This window comes from Schistocerca piceifrons, chromosome 1, assembly GCF_021461385.2.
Source record: "Schistocerca piceifrons isolate TAMUIC-IGC-003096 chromosome 1, iqSchPice1.1, whole genome shotgun sequence".
NCBI classification, from domain to species: Eukaryota; Metazoa; Arthropoda; class Insecta; order Orthoptera; family Acrididae; genus Schistocerca; species Schistocerca piceifrons.
In genome coordinates this window covers 453491684-453514753 of record NC_060138.1, presented here as the reverse complement: position 1 = coordinate 453514753, position 23070 = coordinate 453491684, and the positions used below count along the sequence as shown (strand labels likewise).

Genomic DNA, 23070 nt, shown 5'->3' with positions numbered 1-23070 from the left:
CAGCATGGTCGCTAGGTGGTGCCATGGTACATTCAAGCTGACAACCAACACCATCCAAGAAGAACAGAAGCAAAATTATTTTAACCGATGGTACACAGCTGACAAATGTCTAAAACATTTGTATAAAGAAAAACAAAGATACTTCTTTATTATAACATGACATATGTACAGCTAATCCCTCTTTTAATATTGCTGTACATTTATATTTTTCATGACATAATTAGTTTTTATGTATGGTTTGAATCATGTAATTATGTTTTCAGTAATACTGTCACAGAAGAAGCTGCATAGCACTGTGGTGTAGTGGTTATGGTACTAAACTGTTGCATGGAGGGTCATGAGTTCAAAACTCACCTGGACTGTAGAATTTTAATTACTATATTCGGTTTGAGTACCTTCTAGAAGTATCCACAAATGTCACGAATCATTGAACTGGAATGTTCTGTAGCTGTATATATACTGTATGTGTTCTGGCCGGAGGCAGTTAACTCCGTACTCTTGTATTCGCAAGTGCTGAAAGTTAGTGTTTGTCCTTCATCTAATTACACCTTCTTCTACGTGACAATATGTCCTCTATTATATTTATCCTCTCATTCCATTTATAATAATTATTGTTATCATAATTTGACAAATTCTATTACTGTACATATGCTGTGTTGTAATAAAGAAGTTTCTTTGTTCTTCTTTATAGAAATGTTTTAGACATTAGCTAACAGTAAACCATAGGTTACAATAATTTAATTTTTTGGCCATTCCACTAGTTTAACTTTGCCTACACAGATTATCCAATGAACTGAAGACTTATTTTACAGTTATAAATAGTTAACAGCATTGCTCTTGTTCTTCTTGGGTGATGCTGGTTGTCAGCATGATCGTACTGTGGCACCACCTAGTGACCAAGCTGTTGTACCTCTCTATACTCGCAATCTGAATTCTGTTAGTCTGCTCACGTTCATTGCAAGTCGACCACGTAACAATGTAATATTCTGGTTTTTGTCTGAATCAGGGCAGGTATCTTTTGCAAGATTCTGGATGTTTCTAGTCTTCATATGTAGTATGGTTTCATTTTGCAACATGTGTCTCATCCATAGATTTTTTGACATACCTTCTGTTTTGCTGTACGCTATCTCTAAGTGCCTTCATAGATATTTTATTTTACATATGTATTAATTTTTATGTACAGATTCTGATCATAGCTACTAACAAAACACATAAAATCAATTAGTAAATGAAGGAATACTGGTTAATTTACTCTGCATTATAATTCCTTCATCTGCAATAAATTTAGCAAAGTGCAGACTATGTAAACTTACAAGATTAGCTGTCATAAACTCAACCTCATCATAAGTTCAGCATTCATAATCATCTTGAACCTCATGGGAGGTTACTGAACCAGGCAAGTGGTGAGCTAACATATTGTATTTCTCAACATAATGTTTTAAGAAAACAAATTAATTTGTGGATTTTCTACATTACTTTCTTTTCCTGGGAAAGAAAATCTAAGGCTTAAAATGTTAAGACTAGCAGTAAGGAGTAATTATTTACCTTGGTCAGCTCTTCCATTTCCTGTGACAAAAGGGCTGTGAGGGAACCAAGGGCATTGCTCACAAGATCTGGAGGAGAGTCTATCTTCAGGCACTTATGCAGAGCACAAATATACGTATTTTCACCACAATCCAACAATTCCTGTAAAATCATCTTATATCCTTCATATTTTGTAGCCAGTGCTGACAGCAAGTGAAACACTTTGGACCACAAATCATCGCGAAGATGCAGGAACTCTTCTTCTTTCTCATCTGTGGCAAAAATTATCATACACAGAAATTAACAATGTGTGTGTGTGTGTGGTTAGTTAGGAAAAAAAGATCTCACTGGAAATATTTATTAGTTGTTGTTGTGATGTCATGTTCAAGTCATAAAGCATGCACTCCATCACAGAGAGAAATATTCACTCTAGGAAGAACCACTACACTGTGGCTAAGCCATGTTTTCACTAAATTCTTTTTCCTAGGAGTACCAATCCATCACAGAACATAGGAGAACTTGTAAGAAGTTTGGGAAGTTGGAAATAAGTACTGGAAGATTGAAAGGCCATGACTATGCTTGGACAGAGGAAGGAAGAAATACTGACATTAGGTCTCCAAATGACTTGAAATCTCTCTCATTTTTTCTCATTATTGTCCTTTCACGACATGCTTATGGGATGAAGCAATACTGACCGACTTTTCTTGGACTGCAAACACCTAGTATTTTAACACTGCTGTTGGAGTTCAATGAGTGTTCATATGATAAACTTGCTCGTGCTGTATGAACCCATGATGAAGCACATGCTCATGTTTTGATCTTCTCTATTATCTGTGCCGGTATACACCTTTGGCAGCACACTGGTCGGCACTAGAAAACATTGTATAGCAGGCGCTGAACTAGGCGCATCTATGACACGAGAAGAGCAAGACACGCTATGCGATGATAACAGCCCATGGGCAGCGTGCATACAGGCCACTGCTGCGGACCGAGCTGTCTCAATCTCTCAATCTCAGTACATCACATCGGGACTCACTTCGTATTGCACATCAATACATCGCATTGTGCTCTAGTCTTCCACAGTGATAGTTGTAACCTCGCACCTTAGCAAGCTGTGAGGGAACGTAATTCATTGTATATAGTTGTGATATGGACATGGACAAGATTCAAGAATTGGTACATGTAATTTGATTGTGGTTAACCACAGAACTTCATATTGGACACAAATGAAGTTAAGTACATGATCAGTTCCTGTAATAAAGTGTATTTTAACCATGTGTGCATTTTGTGTTGTAGTGAGATGAAATCGGCCACCCACATATCATACCACCCTCTCCTCATCCAGCTAGGAACCACAAAACATTACAAGAGGGCACAGCCACAAGTGGCGACGGCTTTGATCAATGAGTTTTGTTTGCTTTAATGTGTCCTAGGTTGCTGCGGGGGAGCTGTCATTACAAAGATTCTATTTGCTAGTTTGTTCTTGTTGTTGCATATATACAAAAGGGGAGCTGCAGGACTAATCTCTTTCTCCTTTCAGAGGCTTTGAAGATTTTGATTCTCTATTTGTCTTTTCATATTTTGCTGTAATTTTTTAGCGATAGAATGGCTACCCACCCCGTCCCCCTGCACCCAATACCCCTGCGCCTCAGCCGCAGACTGCTCCTGCTCTGGAGCTAAATCAGATTTTTTAGTTTCAGAACCAACAAATTGCCACATTGCTGTCCACTGTACAGCAATTTCTTGCTCCACCAGCTATGTCGGCTGCCCAACTGACCAACCAACCAATCCAACAAGTGCTACCAAACAACATTCAACCATTCCGGCACTTCGATGAAAAAGAAGAGGATTGGCTCAAATATCTCACCCAGTACCAGACCCACTGTCGAGCCCATCAAATTCACGGTACTGTGAAATCTCATTGTTTCCAGTTTGTCGTGGGAACCTCCTGTGTTTTCCTTAATTCAAAAGCTCTTCTCTATGTTGTATCCTGACGCACTCTCTTATGATGAAATACTAGGTGCATTAAGTCAGTATTACAAGCAGCAGATTCAGGTCGCGGCTGCCAGATTTCAGTTCTTTTCTCTTAAGAAAAAGCCAAGATACATGTACTGTCAGTGGTATACTGACTTACAGGGCCTAACTAGGAAGTGTAAATTCAAGTGTAGTTGTGGCAACTTTTATAGTGACATGATGATCTGTGATGTGATCACATACATAGTCCCTGATAGCAGAATTAAGAACAGATTCTCAAGTACTCAGATCCTTTGCTCCATCGAGTGTTGCAAATATTAGAACAATTTGATTCTGATGCCACAGCCACTGATAAATTTGATCAGGTCCTTCCTCTTGCCCATGTCCCCCCCCCCTCAGCTGCCGCAATGGGCATGCACAGAGGCGTGCAGACAGCCTAGCAAACAAGTAGCCAGGCCTGTAAATCTAATGAAGTCTTGTCCTCACTGTTTTGCTTGCCATAAGTGGCAAGATTGCCTGTCTGGCAACGTGACATGCTACTCATGTGGAAAGAAATGTCATGTCCAGGCAGTTTGCTTGCAACGGCAAAAGAACACCAATTCTGCCCACTCTCACAACAACTGGTCTCATGCACATTCTGTGAATGCAGTGTTTCAAAACCGACTACTGGTTCTAGCAGTAATTCAAGTAACGTTGCGCCCTCATCTAACCCCAGTGCAGTGTGACACCATTTCAACTATCTGTAACACTACAAATTGCTGGCTATCGTGTTGGCTTTCAACTGGACACTGGTGCTTCTATAACATTGCTTAATCATGCCACATACAAACAGTTACGCTCACCACACCTGTCAAAATCTAGCATGACCTCACTGCATATAATGGACAGGAAGTTCCAATACTTGGACAGTGTAGTTTGCCTGCCACTTACAAATCTCACACTAGGATGGTGAAATTTATCATGCTGCAATCAACAGCCGTGGAATTATTTTTGGCTTAGATTCGTTTGACTTGTTGGGCCTTAGCATCCAAGACAAGGTACTTTCAGTGACTGTTTTTAATTCAGAAGACAGTTAGTTAGTTTGCTTAAGGAATTTCCTGAACTCTTTTCTGATAGCATTGGAAAAGCTAATAATTTTGTAGCACACATTACCATGAAAGACAATGCAAAGCCTACGATTTTCCGGGCTCAGCCCATTCCCACCGCTTTATGAGACAAAGTAGCCAGTGAATTAAATAATTGCAAGACAATAGTATGATTGCTCCGATACAAGCTAGTCAGGGTAAGTCCACTGGTTTTGATGCCCAAGCCTTCGCGTCACGTTCGCATTTGTGTTGACTTCAAAACTACAGTCAATCCACACACAATAATGAACACTTATCCATTGCCTCGCTATGAGGAACTTACGAACAGGATTGGTACAGGCCATTACTTTTCTAAGAGAGATCTGCATGATGCTTATTTGCAAATACCACTAGTTCTCATAATATGCAAAGATCAGCACATTCCTCAGACTGGGGAACTATCAAGAATGGGGCTCTACAAGGGTCGGTCTTGAGTCCTTTGTTGTTCTTAATATATATTAATGACTTGCCATTCTATATTCATGAAGAGGCAAAGTTAGTTCTCTTTGCTGATGATACAAGTATAGTAATCACACCTGACAAACAAGAATTAACTGATGAAATTGTCAATAATGTCTTTCAGAAAATTACTAAGTGGTTCCTTGTAAACGGACTCTCACTGAATTTTGATAAGACACAGTACATACAGTTCTGTACAGTAAATGGTGTGACGCCATTAATAAAAATAGACCTTAATCAGAAGCATATAGCTAAGGTAAAATATTCAAAGTTTTTAGGTGTGTCCATTGATGAGAGATTAAATTGGAAGAAACACATTGATGATCTGCTGAAACATTTGAGTTCAGCTACTTATGCAATAAGGGTCGTTGCAAATTTTGGTGATAAACATCTTAGTAAATTAGCTAACTGTGCCTATTTTCACTCATTGCTTGCATATGGCATCATATTTTGGGGTAATTCATCACTGAGGAATAAAGTATTTATTGCACAAAAGCGTGTAATCAGAATAATAGCTGGAGTCCACCCAAGATCATGCTGCAGACACTTATTTAAGGATCTAGGGATATTCACAGTAGCTTCTCAGTACATATACTCTCTTATGAAATTTGTTATTAACAACCAAACCCAATTCAAAAGTAAGAGCAGTGTGCATAACTACAATACTAGGAGAAAGGACAATCTTCACTATTCAAGATTAAATCTAACTTTGGCACAGAAAGGGGTGAATTATGCTGCCACTAAAGTCTTTGGTCACTTACCAAATAGTATCAAAAGTCTGACAGATAACCAACAAGTATTTGAGAAGAAATTAAAAGAATTTCTGAATGACAACTCCTTCTACTCCATAGAGGAATTTTTAGATATAAATTAAGAAAAAAAAGAAAAAAAAAAACAAAAAAACAAAAAAATATAATTTTTTTTTTAAAAAGTTGTTATATTAACTTAATTATGTTGTTAAATTAACTTAATTATGTCATGTATTGGAAAATTTGACTCGTTCCACATCATTACAAAATATCGTATTCATGATCCATGGAACTAGTATTAATCTAATCTTATCTAATCTAATCAAGAATCACAAAAAGTGTTGGCTGTTACTACACACTTAGGCCTGTTCAAGTATCTGCGTTTTCCCTTTGGCAGTGCCTCCACACCTGCCATTTTACAACATTACTTGGAACAGTGACTGCTCAAGTGCTGTTCTGTTCGAACTACCCTGATGATATTGTCAGGCGAGGTCATATGAAAGAGGAAAACATTGCTAATTTGCTTACTCTTTTTTGAGTGTTGTAAGATGCAGGACTCCAGTGTCATCTCAAAAAGTGTGACTTTTTTCAGGCGGAACTACAGTATTTAGGTCATGAGATCAACTGTCAGGGTGTGCACCCTCTCCAACATCATTTGCTTGCAATCTGTGACCTGCATGTTCCTCACTATGTATCTGAACTGCAGTCCATGCTAGGTAAGTTGACACACAGCATTCATTTCATTCCAAATGCTTCACAGATTGTGGCCCCATTGCATCACTGCGTCAGAAAAATGTGCGCTTCGTATGGACCAAAGAGTGTCATGACGCATTTCAGAACCTCAAAAATGCCTTCTCAGTGACAAATGTTTACTACACATTGATCCTGCCAAACCAGTGATACTGCAAGTAGAAGCTTTCCCTGGAATCAGCACTGTGTTTTCACAAAGAATTGCTGCACAAGACAGACCTATTGCTTTTGCCTCAAAGTTGTTAACTCAAACTCAATGCAATTATTCACAGAATGAAAAAGAAGCTCTCACTATTCTGTATGGTGTGACAAAATTCCATCACTATCTGTTTGGTCACAAGTTCTATTTAGTGACAGATCAAAAGCCTCTGGAGTCCTTGTGTCATCTGTCAAAGCCAGTTCCTACATGTACCGCTCAAGTTGAAATATACCAAGATTAAATTAAAAGTATGCTGCAACTATCCACCACTTATTTCATGAGTAGAGATAGATAGATAGATAGATAGATAGATAGATAGAGAGAGAGAGAGAGAGAGAGAGAGTAGAGAGTAGAGAGTTCTGTTAACAAGCTATATTCTTCGGAGAAGAAGTTTTTGGAGATTGTCGTAGCCAGCTATCCAGAGAAAAAGATCGTCTATGCAGATCAAGTAAGTCAACCGATGTAAGAGGGGTGTGAATTTTGCATGCAATCCAATTTTGCATCACACTCCAGGTCATCGACAACGTTTGAACATGGCAACCAGTGAAAAGGACTCAAAAAAATGGGAGTTTTGAGAGGAAATCAAAGCAGAAGATATAATGTGTTGTCATAGCAACCAGACATAACAAGACAAGAGAACTGTTTCATGGAATTTGATTCGGCTTAATAGTGCAAATGGTGAGAATTAATAAATGCAATGAAAGATAAGACGTAAGAAATATATTATGGTAAAAGAAAAGAGAGAAGATTCTGATGTATTAGACTAAGAAGAAATACGACGAGAATAATTCTTCGAAGAAGATCTGGTGTGGGGAGTAAGCGGCTCTCACCCACATCGTGGGGGATGCAGATGTGGAAACCAGCCTAAGTCCAACGATGCCGGCACCAGTCACTGATCACCAGTGCTGATTCCACATATGCTTGCCGATTCCAACGCTGAAACCAACATTTGATGCCGCCCAGTGCTGTTCACCAGCGCTGATTATGCATCTGCTCACCAATGCAGCTAGAACTCTACGCCGGGTGAGTGCAAAACAATAATAGTTGGAGTGTAAAGTTAAAGAAACTGTTGAATAATAGTCTGTTAGTATAGTTATTATACTCAATGTAGAATTTTTTTGATGATTACTAGATCAAAAACTAAGAGAAATATGGATAATACACAGAGAATTGGGGACACTTCAGAACCAGCCACGGCAATGAAAGTGAGTAAGGAGGTGTCTGACTGGTCTGAGGTATTAAATTTAATCAAGATTCAGAGGCTTTAAGAAAGGAACTAAGTCTTAAATTAGACTCAGTAAATACTCAATTAAATAATAAATTGGATGTTCAAAATGAAACTTTAAATTCTCGATTGGATGATCAAAATACAACTTAAAATGCTCAAAGTCTTAAATTAGATTCAATAATTACTCTATTAAATAATAAATTGGATGTTCAGAATGAAACTTTAGGATTGTTAATAGCTAAGGTAGATTCACAAAGTAAAGACTTTAGTAATTTACGTGAAGGTATGGGAAATTTGAAGACTGAATTTGACACTTTAACAACTAAAGTAGAACATTTTAAAATAGATTTGAAAGAGGAATTAACTAGTTCGTTAAAGAGTCAGGTAAACCAACTGTTCACTGACTTTAGTCGGACACAGAGTAACCAATTTCGGGGCTTAGCTAAAAAGTTAGAATTGGATATTGAAGATAAATATAATATTGTAGAAACTGAACTTGGTGAAAATTTAGGATCATTTCAGAGTGTCTGTAATGTTATGTTTGATGCTGTAAAACATAGATTGCATACCTAAAAAGAAAATGTTGAAAAGCAGGACAAGTTAATACCAGTAGTCCATTTGCAAATTGAAGGCATTAACACTCGAATAGATAACACGAAATGAAACTTTAAAGAGAAGCAAGCAACTTCAGATATGAAAAATATAAGTAGCCTGGAGGAACAGGTAGAAGAGATGATAGACCGAAAAGCTGCCGCGAGAGTAATCTCTGAGAGCGCATCTCCTGTTTTATCTTCTGAGTTTAGTAATACCGAGAGAGGTATGGAAAGGATTTAAATTTAACCAGGATAGAGTAGAAAATACAATAACTTTACCTGATGTTATGTTGCCTAGTAAAGTGGTGATTGTTTTGTCGTGGGAAGACTTTCACATAAAATTTCATAAGAAGTACTGGTTTGCACTTGCGCAAGTGAAGTTAATATCAGATCCATGGGATCCAGACGGAGTCACATTTATCCCCCAGAGACGTTAACATTCTGAGTTAATGGGCGGAGTGACGACCATCAGATGTCGAGTTGTTTAGGGTGTTTCTTTCAAGATAATTTTCCTGCACCGAATTCTCTTAAATCTTAAACTATTCTATAATTTTAGTGTGTAGGAAAGCAGATATAACAGTCAAGTAGAAAACTTAAGAGAATTACAAATGAACAGTGATTTCTAAACATGAAATGAAATGAATAAAATGTTATATTAGCAAAAAGTATAATATGATGGTACTATTTAAACAGAGTTATGTCGAGACGACGTAAACTGAATAGAGGATTTCATGTGTGTATAAAAGATAATATAAAGTGACTAACTAGACAACTATTTTATAGTAGTGTATAATTTTCTATTTGGTATAGAATATTTTATACCTTTTATGAAATGTGATGTATATGGGAGGGTTTGTAAAATTTTTGGAAGGGGTGGGTATTATAGATTAAACCATGATTTGCACAAACATATACAGGGCTATTACAAATGATTGAAGTGATTTCATAAATTCACTGTAGCTCCATTCAGTGACATATGGTCACAACACACTACAGATACGTAGAAAAACTCATAAAGTTTTGTTCGACTGAAGCCGCACTTCAAGTTTCTGCCGCCAGAGCGCTCGAGAGCGCAGTGAGACAAAATGGCGACAGGAGCCGAGAAAGTGTATGTCGTGCTTGAAACGCACTCACATCAGTCAGTCATAACAGTGCAACGACACTTCAGGACGAAGTTCAACAAAGATCCACCAAACGCTAACTCCATTCGGCAATGGTATGCACAGTTTAAAGCTTCTGGATGCCTCTGTAAGGGGAAATCAACGGGTCGGCCTGCAGTGAGCAAAGAAACGGTTGAACGCGTGCGGGCAAGTTTCACGCGTAGCCCGCAGAAGTCGACGAATAAAGCAAGCAGGGAGCTAAACATACCACAGCGACGGTTTGGAAAATCTTATGGAAAAGGCTAAAGCAGAAGCCTTACCGTATACAATTGTTACAAGCCCTGACACTCGATGACAAAGTCAAACGCTTTGAATTTTTGGCGCGGTTGCAACAGCTCATGGAAGAGGATGCGTTCAGTGCGAAACTTGTTTTCAGTGATGAAGCAACATTTTTTCTTAATGGTGAAGTGAACAGACACAATGTGCGAATCTGGGCGGTAGAGAATTCTCACGCATTCGTGCAGCAAATTCACAATTCACCAAAAGTTAAGGTGTTTTGTGCAATCTCATGGTTTAAAGTTTACGGCCCCTTTTTCTTCTGCGAAGAAAACGTTACAGGACACGTGTATCTGGACATGCTGGAAAATTGGCTCATGTTACAACTGGAGACCGACAGCGCCGACTTCATCTTTCAACAGGATGCTGCTCCACCGCATTTCCAACATGATGTTCAGCATTTCTTAAACAGGATATTGGAAAACCGATGGATCGGTTGTGGTGGAGATCATGATCAGCAATTCATGTCATGGCCTCCATGCTCTCCCGACTTAACCCCATGCGATTTCTTTCTGTGGGGTTATGTGAAAGATTCAGTGTTTAAACCTCCTCTACCAAGAAACGTGCCAGAACTGCGAGCTCGCATCAACGATGCTTTCGAACTCACTGATGGGGACATGCTGCGCCAAGCGTGGGAGGAACTTGATTATCGGCTTGATGTCTGCCGAATCACTAAAGGGGCACATATCAAACATTTGTGAATGCCTAAAAAAACTTTTTGAGTTTTTGTATGTGTGTGCAAAGCATTGTGAAAATATCTCAAATAATAAAGTTATTGTAGAGCTATGAAATCGCTTCAATCATTTGTAATAACCCTGTATACCATGTCTAACACAGAAAACACACCACACCTTTCAAACAACCCTCGCAAACAAGTGTGACTGATTCTTCACCATTTGCCATTCCATAGGGGTTGCTAATGTTTTCTTTGGGGACCTCAAGGGAGAAAGTGGGAATGTCCATTCTGTAGGAGACAATTTAACACCATACCTCCTCCGGCTTCTCGCTCAAGTACCGGCGAGGTAGGGATACTGGGGAAGGGAGCTGGGAAGGTTTTCGTGTCTTTGGGGCTATCTTCTTTCTCTTCTTCGATCTTAGCAACCATTTCTATTTTTTCCTTCCTTACTTCTCTTTTGAGTACCTGCCTATTTTTCCCCTCTTTCCATATTCATCTACTTCTGTCACAGAAGTCCTTCATATTATCCGTGGTTTCCAATAACCTACAACTTATCTTCAGATAAGAAGGCCGAAGAATCAGGCTACAAAAACACACATCATCATACACACAAAGATATACAAGTACGCAAACAATGAAACTACTATCTAGAAACCTCTCGAGAGGTACGAACCATCAAGTGTAAGTATAGAAAAAGTATGATGATTTTATGAGTATACATAAGATGGAGGCATGAGTAATGAAGGAGAATGCAAGTCAGATTGTGGTTAATTATGATGCTTAATTAAGTAAAGTCAGTGTAGCAAATACTCTGATGGAGTGATGAGTCATACAGTAGTGGGACTTGATCATAAGGTGTACACATAGTATCTACTAAGGATTACAGAAGTTGAAAAGTAGAGGAGGACTCTAGGGTATTAAAAGAAGTGTTAAGAAGTGAGTCTGTAGAGTGAAATAGATTTTTATTTTTTCCTGAAAATATTTAATTGTAGTGTCCACAAAATGTATACTAGAGCAATGAACCATGATGTCTACTCATAAAGGAAAAGGGGGCGTACCCAGCATTTGCTAAGGATTTAGGGCAGGCATACTTACACAAAGATAGGACGACCTGTGGCCTGAAGAATAGGGATTTGTTATAAAGGGGCATACCTACTGGAATGGATGGAGGAAGTGTACTCATTGGGTCAAGACACATGTAAGGTATTGGTGCTGATCCTAGGGGAAAAGGACAGTATCGTGGCAGAAGTCACACATTTTGTAGGAATTGTTCTGATGAGTTTGAATTCTATATTCCACTAGCATTATTATGTTTTATGTGAGTTTACAAGTGTCGAGCAGAACACTTTCATTTGCCCAGAGTTCCTCCGGACTACAAACAGTCTATAATTAATGAGACTATTACGTACTAAAGAAGCAGTACAAGAGTAAAATACTAAAGTGTCACGAACACCTGCAGCTTACGATCGGAAACCAAAGGTTTAAGTCCCATAACTCCTAGATATAAAAGAATTGACTCAAACATTGAGTGAAATACTCCCGTTTTATAATCAAAGTAAAATGAAAAAATAAAAGCTAAATAGTAAATAAAAGGGTTATGCACAGTTAATAAAAAAATGTGGAATGCATACTTTTGAAATATGAATTGTTATTACATGTAATACTAATATAAATAATGAGTATGTATAAAATATCGCGTGTTCGAGCTGAGGGGAGGAATATGTAGTGCTTCGAGAATTTCGGCGTAAATTCTAGAACCGCTCGTCCTTCTACTGTCTCGGACACACAATATTTTAAAAATAAATGTGAGAGAATATACATACTGCGTGACACATGTTTGTGTGTGCAGGCTGGAAAGGAGTCATGAGCACAAGGTAGATGCGACGGTTGAACGGCATCGGCAAGTGTTTGCCGCTCAGGCCACGGAAGTCGTATGGGAAGAACAAGGAGTAATATGTAACTTATGGTGTTTTATATCGTTGACTCTTGTAACGAGAAAAAAGAAGAACAGTTGAAAATTTGTTAATTGCACTTCATGTGTTGGACTTGCTAGAAGCAAGACATGTTCATAAATTATGTGATTGTAAAAACTACGCTATTGTAAAAGTATTTAATTGAGTCTAATGCTAGACGAATCAGTTGGCTTGCAAACATTCGAATATTTATGTGAGAAGTGGAGAATTTGTTTGCTGTGGAAGTTGAAATATACCAAGACTAAATTAAAAGTATTCTGCAAGTATCCACTTACTTAATGAGTAGAGAGTGAGTGAGTGAGTGAGTGAGTGAGTGAGAGAGAGAGAGAGAGAGAGAGAGAGAGAGAGAGAGAGAGAGAGAGAGAGTGAGTGATAAATTCCGTTAAACAACAGTACTCTTCGGAGCAGAAGTTTTTGGTGATTGACGTAGCCAGCTATCCAGAGAAGAAGATTGTCTGTGCAGATCAAGTAACTCAACCGATGTAAGAGGGGTGTGAATTTTGCAATCCAACTTCACATCGCTTCTTATCGTCAGACATCGTTAGAAGAACTACAGCAAAGCATGGCAATGCTGACACCCTTTCTCACCTTCCGATTGGCCCCGACTCTGATTTTGATTCCTCTGTTGCATCTTACTGGCAGACCGATGTGCAGGACTCTGAATTGCTGCAATCTTTTGCAACAAATTACAGAAAAATTGCACAGACCACAGAAGTGGATGCTGACCTGAAGATTTTGTTGCATTACATTTGTACTTCTTGGCCTCGCTCATTGAACAGTATTAACTCAGTGGTGCACCGATACTCGTCAGTATAACCTTTCAGTACAATAAGGTGTAATTTTAGTATAATCTGCCAGTGGACAATTGCATGTGCTCATTCCCACAGTGTTGCAAAAGGATTTGTTACTACTGCTTCGCCACAGACATTGGGGAATTGTTCACACTACACAGTTAGCACACCGGCATTGTACTTGGCAGAGCATGGATGCCCACATTGAACAGATCATGTCGCAGTGCCACATATTTGCGGAAAACCAATCCATTCCACCAGAGACATTCTCAGCTTGGCCTAAGACTCAACTGCCACGGCAATGAGTGCACAGTCTTTCCAGTACCATTCTGGAACACTCGTTGGCTCATAGTGGTAGAATCTCTTAGCAAGTTTCCACTTGTGTTGCCTACGAACTCTACCATGTCATGTAGCACCATTCAAGTGTCCTCAATTTTTTGCAATGAAGGATTACCTGAAGTCACTGTTACAGACAACGGACCTCATTCATGTCACATGACTTTGAACAGTTTTGTGACTGAAATAGCGTTCGTCATCTAACAAGTGCTCCATTTCATCTCCTGCCAGAAGCGGAATGCTTTGTTTGCACTTTTAAACAACAGATGGCCAAGCTTTGCACCTCCCACACACAGGAACAGGTACAGCTCCCACCCATGCCATGTACCATCAAAGGTAGAACTTCTGCATGCCCGCCGCCATCGGATGCTGTTTCACTTGCTCCACCCACTGCAGCATTTGGCGCCACCAATGGTCCGTAAGTATACTTTGCACCACGTGATCTTGTTCTTTACAGGGTTTTTGGCTGCCATCAGCACTGGGAGCAAGGTGAGATCCAGAAATGCACTGGCACATATATGTATCTAATTGCAGGTCCTGACGGTTTTTGCAGCACTATCATCAGAATCAAATTCGCATTTGTCGTTTGCCTTGTGATTCTGCTGCTTTTCTTCCCCCAGATTCTCAGCCTCACGTGACCATGTGGCCTTTGCAGCTGCCCACTATTGCTGCCAAGGAACCCAAGGACGAGCCAATGGACGTCATGCCCTCGCATCTTCTGTCACTGCTCTCCGACCCGATGGACCTGGACCCACCATTTCCGTCGTCGTCGACATCGCCCCAGAATTGGACATGTATCCTGAGCAGTGTTTACGGGAGAATGATCCTGTGCTCTCACAAGCCAGATGGCAGGGTACGGCCGTGAGTATGCCATTCTCCACAGCTCCGGCTCCCAGCTCATCTCTCTGTCCAGCTTCTTGCCTCCCCCCATTGTTGTTCGTATCTCCAGTACATGACAACGGAGTGGCTTTTTTGAGGAGGGGGGAGGGGGGGGGGGGAGGGGAATGTGGTGGCATACACCTCCTCCAGCACACCGGTTGGCACTAGGAGCTAGGAATGACTGTGACGAGAGAAGACCAAGACATGCCTCCAGGCTATGCGGCCATAACGCCCACTGGGCAGCATGCATATAGGCTGCTGCTGACCTCCAAGCTAATGTCAGTATGTCGCATTGAGAGTCACTTTGCACTGCACTTCAAAATGTTGCATAGTGCTCTAGTCTTCCACAGTGATAGTCATCACCTTGCACCTTAGCTAGCTGTGAGGGATCGTTAGTCATTGTATATAGTTGTGATATGGACACGGACAAGATTCAAGAATTGGTACATGTAATCTGATTGCTGTTAACAACAGAACTTCAGATTGAACATCACTGATGTTAAGTACTCCATTGGTTCCAGTAATAAAGTGTATTTTAACCATGTGTGCATTTTGTGTTGAAGTGAGTGGAAACCGGCAACCCACATATACCAACCTCTCCTTATCCAGGCATTACAAGAGGACACAGCCACAACATTACCTCGATTAATTCTATATTTTAAGCACCTGGACTAATGAGCAATAATCAATCATTCAGACAAGGGTGCTCTAAGCCACCTATTCTGTGGCTGAATTATGTTCCACTATAGTTCAATTCTTTTATCTTGGCGGCTCGCGCATGCCCGCCCAGACGCTGGAGATAGCTGCGTTGCCATTTGCACACGACGCACGCGCCAATAGAAGCAGCACCATAGAATAGCATAGTTCGCAAGCTTACGTGTAGGGGGGAGCACGCAGTTCATAAAGTAAAGCCACCACGGCCGCATTAACCCTTTCGCTGCTACGAAGACGTACTCCCTGCATTCCGCGCTGTAGGCGATTTTGTCACTGCACTGCTCGCCTGTGCAGACACATTGTGTTCCGACTGCTTTGACACTCTTTATCATTCGATTCCACAAAAACTATTTGGCTCAAAAATTAGATTTTTACCTATCTTCTTGACTGATACCTTCCCCCCATTAATGACTTAATTTTGTTTCGATGTTCAACGCAGTTATTATGCAGCATTAAATATAGTAAACCTTTGCACGAAATTTTGAAGAGTTTGCATAGGTAAAAGTCCATAGAGTATACTTTCCGTATGGTCGATTTTAGTTGCCACAATGTTGAGAATGAAATGTGGACAAGATACCTATATATTTCATTTAATTTAAGTACCACATAAGTGTCGTATGTAATATTGAGAAATATTCCACCTTTTGCGACTGTAACAAAAGTTTTACTTAGACTGGGCACGTTTGGCTTTATTTTAAAGCACTTCAATCAATCAAAAGGAAGTAGACAAAATACATTAAACAAAACTGTGGACTTACAAAAACATTAGGACTTGAATATACCGTCTGTCAGTGAAGTGCTCAGACCTATGTCAAATATAATTTTGTTTGTGGCACACACAAACAGCATTTATTTGCTAAAACACTGATGAGCCAACACAAACGTTGAATATTGTGCTACCGCAGCACAAAACTACGAAAGGTGACTTGGCAATGGAGGACACAAAATACAGTCCTCTTATGATGCTTCAAAAGAGAGAAACGCGTCTGGTCTAAATAAGTCGCTTATTACAGTTGCAGAAGAGGGATATATTTCAATACCATTGGTAAAACTGCGACTGTGGAAAAAAAAAAAAGAAATAGAACATGAATACCATTGTGTATGTGCCATACCTTTCACCGATGGAAGTGCTTTAAAATAAAGCCAAACGCGCCGTGTGTATATAAAACTTTTATTACAGTCGCGAAAGACGGAATATTTCTCAATATTACATACGACACCTATGTGGTACTTAAATTAAATGAGATATTGTTATACAGTAAATATATATGAAATTTTGGTATCTTGTCCACATTTCATTCTCAACATTGTGGCAACTAAAATCGACCATACGGAAAGTATACGCTATGGACTTTTACCTCTGCAAACTCTTCAAAATTTCGTGCAATGGTTTACTACATTTAATGCTGCACATCAAAACAAAATTAAGTCATTTATGGGGGGAAGGTATCTGGCAAGAAGACGTGTAAAAATCAAATTTTTTGGCCAAATAGTTTTTGTGAAATCGAATGATAAGTGTGTCAAAGCAGTGGGAACACCATGTGTCTGCACAGGCGAGAAGTGCAGTGATGACAAAATCGCGCACAGCGCGGAATGCGGGGAGCACGTGTCTGCAGCAGCGAAAAAGTTAAAGAAGAGGCAAAGCACTAGAAATTTCATTCAAACGAATAAAATTCGTGAAGTAAGGCAATCCAATATTGTTTTTAAATAAAGGAAATATTATGCGCCGCACAAGGTTTGAACTCATAACCTTTCACTTGGCAGCCCAACACCTTAACCGTTCCGCTACCTCACCTCGTCGAACAGTGTAACTCCATAAGGTGTAACTCCATAAGGAGTATAACACCTCACGCAACTACTTATAAACACTGTTGGTATGACTATGAATTACTCACGCTTCGTTGAAGTACAATAGGAAATAAACAATTACCGATGTTCTTTATTGCGAAAAAGCAGTTCGTGAGATTGAAACAAACACCTTTTCTTGCTATCGCCTGAATTAGGAGTCTTATTGCTTGTTTGGTTTAATTAATTAATAGAATATGAAGCAATTGGTATAAAGAATGCTTTTTCCAAACTTTCTGTAAAAGAAAGTCTGCTATCAAGACATTGTTTTTGTTCTATTACTTTATTTATGACTGAACGTTTCTAAAACTGAAGACACTCGTCCGTGCTCTGCACTGCTGTCGAGATCTGGCAACGTCGTTCTCTGTTCATTGGCTGACTGTGTTTTGTGATGTCAGATGCGCAGAACGAACCTAAACTCGGCCGCCAAGATATATGACGCGCACTTTAGGACATTTCCAACCACTCTCAGTCTGGCACCTGCCTTTTCAACAACTATTTTCATGTTCCTCTTCCTCTTCAGATATATCTGAAGAGGATGCGTACTCCTACATATTTTACAGTTTTTACTGTTTCAACTGACTGTATACTAATAATGTAATGAAATCATTCAGAACATATAGGGGAAAAGAAAACGTTATCACAAGGCTGGGCCTCAGGCTTAAATCATCCCCTTCAAAAGAAATGGGACCATAATGAAATCAATATCTACATCTGCATCTACATCTACATATATATTCCCCAAGCCACCATACAGTGCACGGCAGGAGGTATCTTGTACCATTACTTGTAATTCCTTTTCCTGTTCCACTTGTGAAGGGACTGAGGGAAAAAATGACTGCCTGTGTACCTAACTAGGAGCTCAAATTTTCTTATCTTGTCCTTGCAGACTTTCCATAAAATGTACATTGGCAACAGTAGAATCTTTCTGCACTCAGATGCTGGTTCTTTGAATGTTCTCAATAGTGTTTTGCAATGTCATCTTCCCTCAAGGGTTTCCCATTTCAGTTCATGGAGAAATTCTGTAGTACCTATAGCAAATCTAGAAGAATGCCTCAGAATTGCTTTGATGATTTCTTTTAATCCGATCTGGAGGTGATCGTGAACACTTGGACAGTACTTAAGAATGGGTCGCAGTAGTCTACATGCAGTCTCCTTTATAGATGAGTTATGCTTTCTTATAATTTCTCCAAAAAATCAAAGTCAACCCTAGTACTGACTGTATGTGCCCATTCAATTTCACATCACTTTGCAATGTTACATACAGGTATTTAATAGACGCACTGTATTCAAACATTACAGGGTTGTTTTTCCTTATCATCTGTATTAATCACATTTTTCTATGTGTAGCACAAGCTGCCATTCATCTCACCAAATAGAAATTCTGTCTTAGCAATCCTGTATCCACTTACAGTCACTCAACTACAACATTCTCCCGTGCACTACAGCATCATCAGCAGTTGCAGCTTACTGATCTCTCTATCTGTCATTTTGTTTATGTGTAGGGAGATAGAGAGTGGTCCTGTCACATTTCCATGGAGCACTACTTACGATACCCTTATCTCTGATGAACACTTGCCATCCAGAACAAAGTACCAGGTTCTAGTACTTAGTAAATCTTAGAGTCACTCTCGTATCTGAGAACTTATCCTGTATACACAGACCTTCCTTAACAGTCTGCACTTGGGCACTGTGTCAAATGCCTTTCAGAAATTGAGGAATATGGACTCTGTCTCTTGTCCTTTCTATGTAGTTCAGAGGATACTGCATGAGAAAAGGGCAAGCTGAATTCAGCCTGAGCGATGCTTCCTAAATCTGTTTTGATTTATGCAGAGATGCTTTTCTGTCTAAAGGAAATTTATTAAATTTGAAGTTACAATATCCTCCACGATTCTGCAGCAAAACCGTGTTGAAGATATTAGTCTCTAGTTTTAAGAAACAGTTGTTTCTTTGAGTTGTTTGTGACTTTGCACTTTGTGAAAGATTCACAATAAATGCAAGATAAGTAATGGGACAATGCCAAAGAGTACTCACTGTAAAACTGAATAGAGATTCCCTCTGGACTTGGCACTTTCTTGTTTTAAACTCCTTTAGTCGCTTCTGAATGTCAGGGATGCTTATTTCTACGTTCTCCATATGGGAGTCTGTGTGATAGTCAAACGATGGTGTCTGTGCAAGCATCCTGCATGAGTATTTTAAGCATCAGCTTTCCTTTTACTGTCTTATATTGCCACACCAGACTGGTTGACAAGTGACTTTGTGTGACTTAAGAGATTTTATACAGGACCAGAATTTTCTTTGTTCTTAGCAAGATCTTTTGATGGTATATGATGGTGGAAGTTGTATGCTTCATGCATCATGCTTTTAAAGACACACGAATTTGTATTAATTTTTTCCTGTCATCACTTCCGCATTCTTTTTTGAACAGTGTGTGCAACAGTCTCTGTATCCTCAGCATTTACCGATTTTCGATACTAAACCACTGTAGGCCTTCCCATCCTTAATTCACTTACTTGGCACACACTCTCCACAGCACGATTTGCAATTAGTTTCAACTTTAACCATAATTTCTCTATGTGCATCAAATTGGATCTAAATAATGTCCATTATTGTCTAAGTAGGATGACAACAACTGCTTATCTGCTTTTTTCAGCATAAAAACTGTTCTAGGATTTACTGAATTTATTAATAGTTGTTGCCATGATTACTTCATGACCACTAATTCCTGTCTCTATACAGTAGATGGAAGTGGTATGGGTTGATGAGAGTCACAAGCTGCTTGATGACAGCATAATCCCTTCATCAGTTTTCAACAGCTCATATTAGTAGCTTATGCCCACATCTGGCCTTGCCGGTGAGATGGGCATCAACGCACGGATCTCGGCAGTGAAATATGAAGGTGTCTGCAACTACTATACCCAGTGCAGCCTGGTCACAGTGTGACCTTGTGTGGTAAGCATTCCCAGCCGGCAGCAGAGCTGTGTCACGAAGTGGTGTGGCAGACTGGCGCGGCCAGCTAAGGTGCGTGACATGCTGGCAGCCTGCCCCAGTGTGGTGGCTGACAGGAATATAGGTGCCTTGGGAACAAAATATGGTCTGCTGGCTGGCTCCTAGCATCTGATACACGTGGACACCCAGTAGCACATTGGTTACGAGGGCCTCAGTTCGACCCTTGACCCATCAACAATGCAGCTGAATCTCCTGTCCTGCAGTCCTCTCAGGATGGCGGTGGAGCAGTAGTGACTTCATGGTGGAAGCCAACAATGTGATGGACACCAAATCCATGAAATGCCTGGTTGGGCACCCAGTATTTATGCACAAATCGTGTATACCACATGCTAGAAAGTGCTTGAATTTGGTAACTAACTGGGCACTGACCGGAGTGGGCACTGATACCCAGCAGGTGTCGTGGCACAATGCTGTGCCAGTGTATTGCGGGATGTGTTGTTTTTATGGCATCAAACCCACTTGCCTAAATTTTGTCATTACAATACTGACACAGGTAATATGGGCAGGACTGTGTGTAGCTACAAGGTCTAAAATATTTCCCTTATGTTTGAGTTGACTATCTGCTTAAGATAGTTTTTAGAAAAGTGTTCAGAACAATTTCACAAGACAGTCTAATTAATTCATAGACTTCCCAATCAAGTTGTCAGCAATAAATGTGACATGATCATGATACTTCTGCACTACTGAGCATAGAGTTTCTCTGAATGATTCTGCAATTGTTCCAGAAGAATCAGATAAATGATAAAAACTTATGGTAATTAACTTGAGTTCACTTAAGCAGGTTAGTTGCATCCAGATAACTTCATAATCAGACTCAATTTTGACCCTGATAGGAGACAATATTTATGTCAAATGCAACGAAAACTTCTCCTCCTATGGCATCTAACATGCCTTTTTGATATATCTTCCATGATCTGTCAAACATTTTGGGGCTTTCCACTTTGGGTATCATCTAGCTCTCTGTTCCAAATATAATTTGTACACAACAGCGTTCCTGGAGGGCAGTAAATTCAGTGACTTTGTTATGAATACTTTGACAGTTTTCTGTTGAACTTTTGACATCCGGAGTGTGTTTACTTTGTGATCTGGTTTTTCTCTCTGTGTACCAACTGATGAGCATTCATCAGAGGACCTCAAACCATTGTCTATCCTAAAAAGCCTTCATGAACACTTCACAAGTATCTTGTTACCCAAGCAACTGCTTCCTCTGTGTAGTGCACTCTTGACCTATCAGGAGGAATCTTACAATTCTCTGCCCCACAAAGCAGGTCCATAAAGCTGCAGCCAAGACTGTCACAAAATCGATGGAGCCTCTGGCTGAAACTTTCCAGTTGACTCCTAACCAAAGGACCTACATCAATTCTGGGTACAATACTGCAAATTGTAAGCTCTGCTTGCAACCCAGAAGTGAGGCTAGCAGTGTTCACCACCAGCTGTATGAACCAAGTACAGCCACAGAACCCAACTGACAGGTGTTATATGTGCTAACATGAGCCACAATTTGATGATGACTGCACCTGCACCCTTGATAACCACACCTTCACAATTTGGATGAGGCCTCCCGGCTAATGACTAAGGGCGCATTGGACTTTTTTCCTCATGTGACGCTTTACTTGGTCTAGCCATAGCTTAACACAATCTTGTAAATCATTAGCATGTTGCCACATATTTCAAGGAGGAAGTGTACTGTAATTGTAAAACTAACTCTCTCTCTTTCTTTCCAAGCCTTATTTCTGCTTGACATTTATTAATTTCATACTCACTATCTTGGTTTATTGGCATTTCTTTCTATTTCTTATCACCTTTGGATTGATACAAAAGTCTTTATTTTCTTCTCCTCCTCCTCCTTGTTACTGTGGAGGCTTCTCATATTTTACAGGAAACTGATGATATATTAGTTTCCTGTCTTGTACCTGGTAACACTCCTACAGCTTTATGCACTTCCTGAAGTCTCACTGTCTTAAGCCTGTAATGGTATGTCTGTAAAGCCGGGACTAGGTCAATATGTGTGAGTGAGTGTGTGTGTGTGTGTGTGTGTGTGTGTGTGTGTGTTTAAGTGAGCTCCAAAAAAGACATGAAAATTTAGCAAAATTTTTACTTTTGTTTATGTGAATGCTAGCTGTTCAATGTCTCAACTATATGTTGAGTTGTTAGCTTTATTTTCACATTACTGACATCACATGTTTCACGATCATAAACATATAACAGTGCCACAATTTTTATCTGCCTTCTTCATTGCAGTATGATGTTTCTTTTGAGGAAATCATACGTTTTAAGTATCTGTGCATTAGTCATGTTGCTGAATGTGTTTTTATTGAAATTCCTGTGAAATGTACCAGGGCAATAGCCAAATTGATGAGTATAAATACTTGCATGTTTCAGTCACTCTCAACTCCTCCTCTCATACATATGACCATATTTCAACTATTGTATTTATGATCAAACATTTCTGCTGAGTGTGACTGCCCCTGCAAGTGCTCAGAATCTAATTCACTGATGTATGAAAGTATTAAAAGTTTAGGCTGAGTAAAGTGTGAGTCTAAAAGTGAGACTGAGAGTTCCAGCTCAGTGAAAAAGATATGCCTGTAACACTCAAAGTTTAGGAACTTGTACGGATTACCAGTACATGTACTATGCTATGAAAAATTATGACCACCTGCTGACCGGCACATTTAGAACAATACAGCACTGATTCCATGTGGGATTGATTCAACGAGTCCATGGTAGCTTTCCAGAGGTATGTGGCACCAGATGCCTATGCAGACGCCATGCAATTCCCGTAAATTACAGGTCAGTTGTTTGTGGGCACAC

The 23070-nt window shown here is 39.7% G+C and overlaps 1 protein-coding gene across 1 annotated transcript in view; it reads right to left on the bottom strand.

The window, feature by feature from the left end:
- Nucleotides 1–23070, bottom strand: part of LOC124795380 (rotatin) — a 395098-nt gene that overhangs the window by 73324 nt on the left and 298704 nt on the right. The window contains exon 25 of the mRNA XM_047259395.1: nucleotides 1546–1796. Within this exon, the coding sequence (XP_047115351.1) occupies nucleotides 1546–1796 (251 nt within the window). The remainder of the gene's footprint in view (nucleotides 1–1545; nucleotides 1797–23070) is intronic.